A 12,952-nucleotide genomic window follows, 5' to 3' on the forward strand; every position below is an offset into this window, starting at 1 on the left:
GGGAACTCTCGCGATATCGCTCGAGCCCCGTCTTCACCGCAGGGCCGGAAGTGGGAGAGGGAGGGGCAAGATGGCGGCGCTGCGGGGGAGGCTGTCGGGGCTGGGTCTCTTTCTGCTGCTCCTGGTCTGCAGGAGGAGCTGGGCGGCCGCGGGCTCCTCCGAGGCCTTTGACTCGGCGCTGGGGAGCACGGCGTCGTGCCACCGGGCCTGTCAGCTGACGTACCCCCTGCACACCTACCCCAAGGTACGGGACCCCCACCCGCTGCCCCCTTCCCGAACGAGCCTGTCCGGGTACGGGCCTCCCCTCCCCCAGCCGCTCCTGCGCTATGGGGCTCCCTTGGCGCTTCCTCCAGCTACAGGCCTCCCAGTGCCGTCCCCCGCCCGGCACGGAGCCAGACGCCGCCCCCTCCACCCTGGCCCCAAGGCGAAGGGCCTTCCGCCGGGCTCCCCCGGCTTCTCCCCAGCTGGGACCGTCCCTGATGTGGCTCAACTCAGTGAGGCTCAGTTGGCATGACAAGCTGGGCAAGTGTTGCCGGAACATAAGAGAGACTTCTCAGGTATTTGTCGGGATGAGGAAGACCCGCTTCCCCCGCCCGATAGCTTCTGAGGTTTGTTCACCCTGGTCCATTGGTTGTTGGTGAGTCCTTATCTGGTAGCAGGTGCTTCTAGGTACGGGGCCGTCGGCCAGGAAGATTCGCCCTACACACACCAACCCCGAGATATGCCCGGTTCCTTTCGCGGGCCCCTTCCCACGGGATATAGATAGACTAGAACAAAAAGAAAAGGAGTACTTGTGGCACCTTAGAGACTAACCAATTTATTTGAGCATGAGCTTTCGTGAGCTACAGCTCACTTCATCAGATGTTTACCGTGGAAACTGCAGCAGACTTTATATACACATCTCAAACTTTTGTACTGGTGACCCCTTTCACATAGCAAGCCTCTGAGTGAGACCCCCCCCTTATACATTAAAAACACTTTCAATATATTTAACACCATTATAAATACTGGAGGCAAAGCAGGGTTTGGGGTGGAGGCTGACAGCTCATGACCCCCCATGTAATAACCTTGTGACCCCCTGAGGGGTCCTGACCCCCAGTTTGAGAACCCCTGGACTAGATGAGGTAATATCTCTTAGTGGTTCATCTTCTGTTGGTGGAAGGTAAAAGCTTTTGAACTACACAGACCTCTTCTTCAGGTCTGGGGAAGGAAGTAGACCTGAGGAAGAGCTCTGTGTAGCAGTCGGTAATCTCTCTGTAAAATATAATCTCTTGGGGGAAGAGGTTGTTGTGGGGTTTCCATGTGTCCTGTTTTCTTCTTCCTCCTTCCCTCAAAGAAACAATACCAACTTGATTTGGGCTGCTCTGGCTTTAAAACCATACAAAATATCTGTGTGTGTTGACAAGTAAAAAGTCCTGAATCATGACACTGATAAAACATTTGAATTATAGAGGATGAAGTCTGAAGAGTTGTAAAAAATGAGCACTCCAAACCCCCCCACTCCCGGGTTCTAGTTAACTTAGGCAGATGTCTTTCATGGTATCTATCTTTATAAAAGGAAGGTGTTGGAAAACTGTTCCCCCTAGCTCTGTTTCATATTGAGGTTCAGTATCAGTTCAGGATTCTATAGAATTTTGAGTTATTGTTGGAATTTGGAAAATTCATTATTCTTTTCAGTCTTGTGTGAATTTTTGACTGATAATATACTGCTGCAGATAGAGAATAAAGTAAAACAAGTTGAGTTCAAAATGTGGGGTGCACAAATAACAAATGAGGGAGAAGGGTAATAGAGCAGAAAGTTTGAAGTGTGGAATTAATATTTTTAGAATAAAACTACATAATCATGGATTTGAGTCAGTAACTGTGATGTGTATACCTCAACAATGAGTGGAAGCAACAAAGACTTGTGTGGATGGAATGAAATGTGTATCAAGAATATGGAACTTTATGCCCCAAGTTGAGATGTCTGAGTATGATACCAATTGCAAAAAAGGCCAAAGTTTGGGAATTTGAATCATTGTAAAATTAAACATCTTTCTTCCTTAATTCCAACCCCAAATCTTTTCCTACTGCAGATCAAATTTCAGACTCCAGTGGTTTTTGTTGGAGGACTTTGGCAAGTTTTTGAAGGAAGTTGAAACTCTGGTGTTTCTTGTAGCTTTTAGAGTTTTTAAAAAAACTAAACACTTTGAGCTCATCATTATAGTATACATCATAAAGAGGCCAATAAAATGACACACACAATTTTCTTCCTACTGAGTCCTTTGTGACTTAAACAATCCATCCTGTGTTGATTTTAAGCACTATCTACCACTAAGCTACCAAATAGAAATAGAGGTGGCAGGAAACTTTTATTTTGGAAAAATACATTCATTGTTTTGTTTAACTCATGAAAGAGAAACTTTATTAAGACTTATCAGGATAATCTGTGTGTGCATCATACCTGCCAAAGCCAATTCAATATGAATGTCAACATCTGTGGCATATTTTCTGCAGCAGGATATTTCTGTTAGAGACACAGTCAAAGTTGTTAGGCTTTATTTAAAAAAAATAAAATCTTGACCCAGTTTGGCAGTTGTTTTGATATTTTATGCTGCAAAAACCTATAGAACATCTGTGTCTGAAAGAAACACACCAGTTTTTTTGCAAGAGGTTATATGGTAAGGTGTGGTGTGTTTGCCTTGTTCCTTTAATAATTGATTCAAAGTCCTGTCTTCACCTGTAAAGCAGGTGACAACCATAAGGATGAGGAGAGAGCCAAAAGACCTGTCTTGAGTTTTCCTGTTAACAGATTCACATGGTGTCAAATGCAGAACAATGCTAATGGTTTACAGCAACACTACAAACAACTAGTTATGTTGGTCCTAACATATGAGAGAGACAAGGTAGGTGAGCTAATATCTTTTACTGGAACAGTTTCTGTTGGAGGAAGATACCAACATTCAAACTACACAAAGTTCTTCAGGTCTGTGGAAAGAAGTCAGATGCTTTTTGAAAGCTTGTGCTTTCCACCAACAGAAATTTGTCCAGTAAAAGATATTACCTTGTAGTAACAAGAGTTTCACAATGTGGAATATTTTTCTAACTCTCTATTTTTATTGCTTTGCTATAAAAAAAACAAGCAAAATTTCTAAGATACCAGGGAAGTAGGTACTTGCCTCATCTAAACACAGTTTTTCTACCAGTATGGTATAGCTACTCTAGTTGGGGGCATGTTTTTTTATCTAAATAGTTATAATGTTACAACTCCTAGTTACACTCATGCGACTTAGCGTGGCTGTAGTTACACTAATACAAAGGTGCCATATACCAGTGTAGCTTATTCCCCTTTCCATGAGGAAATAAGCTATGCTTGTATGACTGTGACCACACTCGGAGGGTTGTATTGTCTGAGCTACACCAGTACTGCTCTAGCTATACAACTTTTGTGACTAGACAAGCCCTCAAATGAAGTCTACCTCACAGATCCCATTTCTCTGCCACATGGTACTTCTAGTAATTAAAAGAGTGTGTTTCTCACAGCTAAGTGAGTATTTTCTTGTGAAACAAACTACTATAGCACTTCATTAATTATTGGGAGAAGCATTAAGTTGTTTTTTACTTTGTCTTCTGAATGCTACCATACTATAATCTTGATAGGGGCATTATACAGAGAGCTCGATATAGTCCCTGCCCTGAAGAACTTACAGTCTAAGACTGTAACATATGAAAGGAGAGAAAGAGGGTGACAATCAAATAAGAACATTGATATACATTTTTTTATACACTTGCTGTATCTGTTTTGTAATTACATAAAGGAATACTCTTCTCTCTTTCCCTCAGCAAAACCATTAAATAGTATGTTGACTGGATATTTTGACAAGTAAGTAGCCATGACACAGGAATAGTGCGCCACAAAATATACTCTGGTTACTTATTTTGACAACTCTTTTTACTTCTAATTATATCCCATAACAAATAATTGGTGTTTTGACAATATACCATTCACCTGCATTATGACTCCTCACTGGTAGCATTTCCCATTAAATCTTTGAGAGGTAAGGACTGCCAACTTTCTGTATGGATTAGGTTAATAGGTTCTACTTCGATTCTTTAGCAGCTAGTACCTTTATTTTTAAAGCTGTCATTTTTCAGAAATGCATTTTTGAACTTGCTGACTTTAGTGATCTGTCTATTCAAGGCTGGCTCCTTGCTGAATAAAGAACCGTGTTCTGCTTGGACTAAGAAAGTCCATATCAAAGTTGCCCAATAATTTTAAAGAACTGGAATTTGCTTTTGTTCTAGACTGTACAGACCTTGGTGTTTGGCTGACTTCTAAGGTTTTCTTTTTGTTTGGGGTTTTTTGCTAGAATAATTTCCAAGGTAGCTTTTATAGTACTCAGAAAAGTAGTAATGTTTGCTTGTTGCTACCCTAGGTTCTTGGGTGGAGTATTAGTAATCTCTTTAGCAACCCTGCTTTTCTTGTAACTTCCCAGGAAGAGGAACTGTATGCATGTCAGCGAGGCTGCAGACTGTTTTCTATTTGTCAGTTTGTGGATGATGGAATTGACTTGAATCGGACCAAACTGGAATGTGACTCTGGTAAGATAATTCTGTGCTCTTTCCACAAGATGTAATATGAAGAGACAAATGAAGGGAAGAGTGGAAAAGTATAAAGGGATACTGTCAATTTGACTTTTTTAAAATTGATATTACTCTTAAAAAAATGTTTGATAGAGCACTCATTAAAATTTCTCAAATTTTTAAAAGGGATTTCTGCTTTGTGAGCCTTTAAAACATAAGGGTCCTTTGGCCAAGGGAAAAACTTAGGTGATGTAACCATATTAGGTGTAAAATGGTTAGCTGACAATGTAATTTTCAAACTAATAGTGTCTCTTTTACTCCATGTAACATTATGCAATGACATAACATAATAAATGACATCAGTTGCAATGATTTTCATAGCCCTATTTGTTGGGACGTATGGGTTTGTATTTACTTCAGCTGAAATGTTTGCTTTACAAAGCACAAATCTTGATGAACTGTGTACTACATCACTAATATGGCCTCATTCAACCCAAATTTACAATCTCTTTACTATGGAAAGAGAAACAAATCTTAATTACATTCTCTGCCTTTCATATAGTTAAACAACTTGGGAGCTGGGTGTATGTCTTGTTGAATTAAGCCATTAAATATCAAACATTCATGAATAACTAATTGTTTAAAAGGATTAATTATCTGAAGATCAGAGAAGAATGTTGATAGTTAAAACTGTGAAAATACTTGTTACAAATTATATACCAAGCTAGTACTGAGATCAAAAGCGTGGTGCCAAGCAAGCGAGGCAGGAGAGGGAGCATCTCTCCCTAAGTGCCAACTCAGCACTAAAAAGAGCACACAAAAAAAAGCACATTTTAAAATCGTGTGCTGAAGGCAAAAGGGGCAGTGGCAAGTTCCAACAGCAGAGAGAGTTGGGGAAAGGCATGTTAGTACAATACAGAGCTGTGTTATATGAGCTGGGAATAGGCGAGAGCTGCAGAGAAGCAGTATCCTTTGCACAGCTGTGATACAGGCATTTCTTTTCAATTGCCAAACCCCAATCAAGGGAGATCATAAAAAGGGGTGAGGCAGCAAAAGTCCAAATGTAGAGCTGAGTCTTTATTGTTGCCTCCTTTCCTATACAACATTTCCACCCTGGACTGTTGCCTTCTGCCTGTTCATTTGCAGTGATCTTAGAACACTGATTTTGTTCATTGCTTGGTGGCTGTCCTGTGCTTTGTGATGCACTTCCTGATCATTCTGTTCAGTTCTGTCTCTAGGTGCTTCTGTGGCTGCCATTGTCTGACTTTGTGACTGTTTTACCATAGGACTGTTGCTCAGGCTCCTGAGACCTCCACACTCAGATATTTGGTTGATTACTGTGCATTCCCTGCCAGATCTTTGTCTACCCTGTTTCCATAGACTGCCCATTTCTGGTTCTATGCTTGTTCATTTTCCTCTCCTGTGAGGAAATAGATAGTACTAATGTTTGGTATGCACTTTTACTTGTCAAGTCTGTTCTTTTTGTGCCTTCTGGCCTAAGCCTCCCAATACCCTAGTGAGAGAGGATTATCCCCACTTGACTTCTGTGCTTCGGTTCCCCAGATGCAGAGACTTATCCCAAGGTCATACAGGTGGGTGGCTAAGCCACAAATAGAATACAAATCTTCTGGCTTCTGTACTGCTAGTCCTTTATTTTAAATATTGGATAAAGATATTTGGAAATAAGAGCAGAACTGACTTTACATTTTTGATAAAGCTTGAAATTGGTATAGAAAGTCTAACTATACTCATGCAACACTGATGGGCAAACCCTCCCTTGTTCCCTGTTATGCTATGGCTCTCTGAAGTTTGATGGATTTCTCTGTTAGTTTACTTCCTTCTGGGATCCCAGTTCCATCCCCTGGAGCAAAACTTAAACTCTTCCATAGTATGTGGGAGGGAAGGCCACAGTACTGTGGGAGGGTTTTATCAGCCCAAGTTCTGATAATCCATGCCATCTCTGGAACAAAATCCTTGCCTATTCTACTGGGTTGAGGCCGTGTTAATTTACGTCACTCTGTTGGAATTTACTATACCAGTAATTGCTCTTTATTTTGTTTGTTTTTTGCTTTTCCTCATTTCTGTGACCAAATGCTGTTGCTGCACTCAGCTTTTAGACAACCCAGCTTTATGCCTATTCTAGATCAATCATCTAGATTGCATCAGCCCAAAGAACCCAGTACCAGCATTGGTATATTGCTCTCATATTATTCCTCAGGTGGGATTGGGAGTTTTTAAAATTGTCACTTGAGTCCTTATCAGACTGTACCTACACCTTACACTCGTGCTTTCAGTTGTTGACTTAAAATGTGAAATTATTTTCCAATTTACACAACTTTTCTTCTTTGCAGCCTGTACTGAAGCATATTCCCAGTCCGATGAACAGTATGCTTGCCATCTTGGGTGCCAGAATCAGCAGCCATTTGCTGCACTGAGACAAGAGCAAGTAAGCATGTAGCATGTTTGTCAAATGCCACCTACTTGTTTTCTGCTGCTCACATTCTCTTTTTTTTTTTTTCAAATTTAATGTGTGTGTGTGTGTGTGTGTGTAGAAAGATGGAGAGAAATTCTCTATTTAAAGACTAAAACCTTATTGGGGACAGTGTTAAATTGCTCGAATATGTACAGAACAAATTGAAAACCAGTTAGTGATGTGTTTACAGTTAATGTCCCTGATGCCAAGGATTCATCTCCTTTTCCCTCTGACACTGGTGAGATCATTCTGGAGTGACATGATGGACTCAGCACAGAGCTTCATAACTTCCTCATGGACCTTCTACCTTCAAGCAGATGATGGCAAAATAGTTATATTCCAGGTGCTTGCTTGCTTTTTTACTTTTACAAGACTTTGTGTGTCCTGGGTGTTAACTGTTGATCTCCTGCTTCTTCCAATCACAGAACAGTTAGTAGAGCAGTCTCAGAAAGTAACTGCATGCTTAATGTTTGGCAGCAGTCAGTCTATCTTTGTAGTGGTCACTGGATTTGCAATGTAGAAAGCAAAATTAACTTAAATGGGTAGTGTCACAAAATTTTCTCATTTCTTTTGCAAATGTAAATGATGCTTATGGGATGACTAATTTTATGGTTAATTGAAGCTTTATGAAATACAAACAAGACCTTACAATTTTCATTATTGTTTTAGTCAAAGCCAGAAGTTCAATACATTCCACAGGACACCACAGATCTGAAAGAATCGTTGTTGAGCGAAACATCCTGTAAGTTGGTTTGGGTTCTTTAGAGTGCAAATGAAAATATTCATAACGTGCAAGAGTAAGTCAAATCTTCTACAAAGGGAAAAGTGCATGTCATTATGGGCAGCCTGTCACTCTCACTGTCACCCTGTGTACATTGCAACAAAGGCCACAGTAGTAAACTCCTTTTAAAATGTATTTTAAATATAGCATGGTATTTATGCCCTTGCCACACTGGAATTAGAACCATTTTAAAGAAGTTGTCTACTATCAATGTCTTCATATAGACAGGGACTGTATGAGACTAGAGATTTTAAACATAAATCTTGGGTGTTTTTTTGTTGTTGTTTTTTTAAATGTAACCTTATAATGGAGCTGTCATTGTGATATTTCAGCAGACCTACAGCCAGGAGGTTCACAGACACACAGAGGATTTTTTGAAGAGGAGGAAAGCAAGAGCTTTTTCAAATGTCTTTCTATGTATGTATCTTCTACTGTCTTATAAAAGCTTAAAGGGTAGGATGACATTCCTTCCCCATATATTTTACATGTCATTGCCTCCATCAGAAAAATCTCAAAATGACAGAACTGTGTTCAAGAAAGATGATGTTTTGGAGGAGATGCTAAAAGGGAGGTTCTGAGCACTTGTGTTAAAGAGCTCACTGCTCCCTTCTCAAGAAAATAGATATTAGCCACAATATACTTGTTGGCTATTTGGCCAACCTAATCTCTCCATTCAATTTAAGCTGACCATGATATTTGTCATTTCCTGTCCCACACTACTGATATTTTGCAGCAAACTGTTAATTTCACTGATTTCCTAGATCCGGCTGCCTGTCAAGGTGAAGTGATTGATTTGTGTAGTACTTTGGGATTGTCTAGTGTGAAAGGTGCTGTATAAATAAGCAGTTTTACTTTATTTCTAGGTTGATGGGATAAATATAACTTTGCTCTTTTTCTTTAATCTTTGCTACTGAGCAGCCAGATGCGTTCACACACTTCTAGACATCCAAAATAATTGGGTCTAAATTAGTTGCAAGAAAGATCTTGGCATCATTATGAGTACACTGAAAACATCCTCTCAATGTGCAGCAGCAGTCAAAAAAGCTAACAATGTTAATAATTAGGAGGGGAATAGATACAAAAATCAGAAAATCCATGGTACACCTACATATTGAATACTTCATACAGTTCAAGTCACCTCACATTGAAAAATATTTTAGAATCAGAAAAGGCACATAAGAACAGCCGTACTGGGTCAGACCAAAAGTCCATCTACCCCTTCAACAGTGCCCAATGCCAAGTGCCCCAGAGGGAATGAACAGAACAGGTAATGATCAAGTGATATATCCCCTGTCACCCATTCCCAGCTTCTGGCAAACACCATTCCTGCCCATCCTGGCTAATAACCATTGCTGGACACTATCCTCCATTAATTTATCGAGTTTTTTTTTTAATCCTGTTATAGTCTTGGCCTTCACAACATCCTCAGGCAAGGAGTTCCACAGGTTGACCTTGCGTTGTCAAAAAATACTTCCTTTTGTTTATTTTAAACCTGCTGCCTATTAATTTCATTTGGTGGCCCATAGTTCTTGTATTATGAGAAGGAGTGGGTAACACTTCCTTATTTACTTTCTCCCACACCAGTCATGATTTTATAGACCTCTATCATATCCCCCCCTTAGTCGTCTCTTCTCCAGGCTGAAAAGTCTTATTAATTTCTCCTCATAAGGCAGCAGTTCCATACCCCTAATAATTTTTGTTGCCCTTTTTCTGAACCTTTTCCAAGTCCAATATATCTTTTTTGAGATGGGGCAACCACATCTGCACACAGTATTCAAGATGTGGGTGTACAATGGGTTTATATAGAGGCAATATGATATTTTCTGTCATATTATCTATCCCTTTCTTAATGATTCCCAACGTTCTGTATGCTTTTTTGACTGCCACTGCACATTGAGTGGATGTTTTCAGAGAACTATCCACAATGACTCCAAGATCTTTCTTGAGTGGTAACAGCTAATTTAGACCCTATCATTTTATATGTATAGTTGGGATTGTTTTCCAGTGTGCATTACTTTGCATTTATCAACATCAACTGTCAACAAAATGATTAGGAGTATGGAACAGCTTTCATATGACGGGAGATTAAAAGGACTGGGACTGATCAGCTTAGAAAAGAGATGATTAAAGGGAGATGTGATAGTGGTCTATAAAGTCATGAATGTTGTGGAGATAGTGAATAGGGAAATGTTGTTGTTTACCCCTTCACATAACACAAGAACTAAGGGTCACCAGATTAAATTACTAGGCAGCTGGTTTAAAACAAACAAAAGAAAATAATACTTCACACACTGCACAGTCAACCTGTGGAACTCAGTGCCCTGGGATGTTGTGAAGGCCAAAAGTGTAACTGGGTTGGGTCCATCAGTGCTATTAGCCAAGATGGTCAGGAACGCAACCCCATGCTCCAGGTATCACTAAACCTCCAACTGCCAGAAGGTGGGACTGGATGACAGTGGGTGGATCACTCGGTTGTCATATTCTGTTAATTCCCTCTGAAGCATCTGGCACTGGCCACTGTCAGAAGACAGGATACTGGGCTAGATGGACCATTGGTCTGACAAGTATGGCCGTTATGTTCTTTAGAATTGTGCTAACCATTTGGCTGCTATTTCCCTGGCATAATGAGGTTCTTAAGGCAGAAAGAGAGATTAGAGATTTAGCTGTCATGCATACAAAATGCAGTTAATAGAGAGATTTGTATGCTAAATAGCTTAAAGCAGGAGTCAGCTTGGGATCTAGTAAAAAAACTGCCAGACTTGATTAGTTCTGCTTCCCTATCCTGTACCTGAAGACTGGTAGCTAAGGTGGGGTGGGAGGCTGGTTTCCCAGGCTCCTCCAGTGAAGCATTCAACTGAATGATCTAGACCTGGGAACGCAGATTGGTAAAGGCCAGCATATGTCTTTAGGAATATCCTGTTTTCTTAACCTGTTAAACAACTTTAACGATGTTCATTACATTTCAGAAACTCTGGCTGGATTTTAACGACTACACTTGTTCTCTCCGTACTGGTGCTACTCTGGATTTGTTGTGCTACTGTTGCTACAGCGGTACAGCAGTATGTTCCATCTGAGGTAAAGCTAATTATTTTATAGCTTACGGCACCGTGCAGTTATTCGTATTACTTACTGCCTGAAATGCTCTAAGGTCTTTAGGTATAGAGCTGGTGTTTTGGTTCACTGGCAGTTCTGCAAAATTAAAATATGCTAGAATCAAACTAAAAATGTTGGCAGATCAGGTCGGTGCATTTTGATCTGGGTTTAACAAAATGTTTCATCTGCCTCAAAATGAAGCACTTTGTGTTGTGACATTTTAAAAATAAAGATAAATGTATGGTCTAGATTCACAAAATGGGGGGAGAAGGTTGTGGGGGTGCCTCCCTTTATAGTCTTTAGCCCAGTAGATAGGGCACTTAGCTGGGATGTGGGTGACCTGTGTTCCCCTCTCTGCGTGCTCTGGAGCAGGGATTTGAACTTTGGTCTCCCACTTGGCAGAAGCGTGCCCTATTGGTATTTGGGGCAGGTCTCGATCTCTCAAAGTTGTTCAACTGTGTGTAAGTAAATTAGTCATTGGACCAAGGACATAAATGTGAGTCCCCCATCTCCAAGGTGAGTGCCCATAACCGTGAGGCTATAGTCATTCTCACTCTTTAGCCCAACGACTATTCAAGCATTTTGTTGAAGCTGTTCCACTTTGTATAAGTGACAGAGACAGTGAAGTGACTGCTGTGTCATGATTAGGGCTCTCACCTTGGAGGTGGGAAACCCAAGTTTGTGTCCTTATTCCAATAACTGTTTAATTACAGTGTTCACACACAGAGTGGAACAACTTCAGCAAAAGAGATTAAGATGTGATCTAATACCCTCCCATATCCCAGTGCTTAGGGCAGTGATACTCAATTAGATCTACCTGTGGGCCGTAGGGTTGCCCGGTGTCTGTTTTTTGACTGAAACATCCAGTCAAAAAGAGACCCTGGTGCTGACCCGGCCACTAAAAATCCAGTCAGCAGGGCTAAGGCAGGCTCCCTGCCTGCTCTGGCTCTGCATGGCTCCTGGAAGCGGCTGGCGTGTTTGCCTCCTATGCACAGGGGTGACCTCGGGAGCTCCGTGCGATGCCCTCACCCCAAGCGCTGGCTCTGCAGCTCCCATTGGCTCCTCTTCCCCATGGTAACCATGTTTGACAACTGGAAATTTGTTTCTAATACCTTTTTGCCAGAGCAGAAGTATGATTACCGGGAGCATTCACTAAACCATTAAAAGGGTTTTAATAAGATTGTGAAAAGGCTGAGAATGGTCAGAACCTATGGGCATGAGTGGCAGGAACCTGATTGGAGGAGGGGAGAAGGGACTTGCTGAATTGACATCTTCCCACTTTCCTTCCTCTAAAAATATGCAAGACTGGCAAGTACCACACTCATTCTGACAGGAACATACCAGTCCTAGCCTGGGACTCAGACTCAACTGTGAACGTGAATTTTAGATAGCATGGAAAATATTTCATAGTAAGAGTTGAAGCATTGCTACTTTGAGGACCTTCAAAACCTCCCTGAGAAATGTATGCTCATAGTTATATGCCAGAAGCTGGGAATGGGCAACGGGATGGATCACTTGATTATCCGTTCTGTTCATTCCCTCTGAAGCACCTGGCATTGGCCACTGTCGGGAAACAGGCTACTGGGCTAGAAGGACTGTTGGCCTGACCCTTTTATGGCCTTTCTGTGTTCTTATGGCTAAGCATGTCTTGAGTCTTGCATTCAGAACCTGTAATGATATGATCTTTTTAAAATAAGTTTAATTATTTCAGAAGTTGAGCATCTATGGAGACTTGGAATACACGAATGAACAAAAATTGACCAGATACCCAGCTTCTGCCCTTGTTGTTGTTCGATGCAAGACTGATGAACAGGAAGAAGCAGGACCTCTACCCACAAAAGTTAATCTGGCTCATTCAGCAATTTAAATAGTTTAAAAGAATTTAATAGACTAATTCTAGCAGTTCTATCAACTCCTGGTGGTTTTTTATGGTTTCTTCAGATGCGGGGCATAGCGGTCAGTGTTTAAATGCAAATAAAGTTACAGAATCAACAAATCAGTCTGTTATGGAATCCTTGTTTTCTTCTAGTAGTGAAGAGAAT

The 12,952-nt window shown here is 41.0% G+C and overlaps 1 protein-coding gene across 4 annotated transcripts; it reads left to right on the top strand.

The window, feature by feature from the left end:
* Positions 1–36: 36 nt before the first annotated feature.
* TMEM59 (transmembrane protein 59) lies at positions 37–12,906 on the top strand. Of its 4 annotated transcripts, none has more exons than XM_073357622.1 (8): positions 37–244; positions 4,476–4,581; positions 6,915–7,009; positions 7,227–7,379; positions 7,706–7,778; positions 8,153–8,234; positions 10,784–10,892; positions 12,622–12,906. In XM_073357622.1, exons 1-8 carry the CDS (start codon positions 71–73, stop codon positions 12,775–12,777), a joined length of 948 nt encoding a protein of 315 aa, XP_073213723.1. In that variant the 5' UTR covers positions 37–70; the 3' UTR covers positions 12,778–12,906. The 4 variants fall into 4 exon arrangements, with proteins under 4 accessions (XP_073213723.1, XP_073213721.1, XP_073213722.1 ...); XM_073357620.1 differs by having other exon boundaries at positions 38–244; positions 8,150–8,234; XM_073357621.1 differs by having other exon boundaries at positions 38–244; positions 8,150–8,234; positions 12,625–12,906.
* The last annotated feature ends 46 nt before the right edge of the window (positions 12,907–12,952 follow it).

This window comes from Lepidochelys kempii, chromosome 8 (assembly GCF_965140265.1).
Source record: "Lepidochelys kempii isolate rLepKem1 chromosome 8, rLepKem1.hap2, whole genome shotgun sequence".
Classification (NCBI taxonomy): Eukaryota; Metazoa; Chordata; order Testudines; family Cheloniidae; genus Lepidochelys; species Lepidochelys kempii.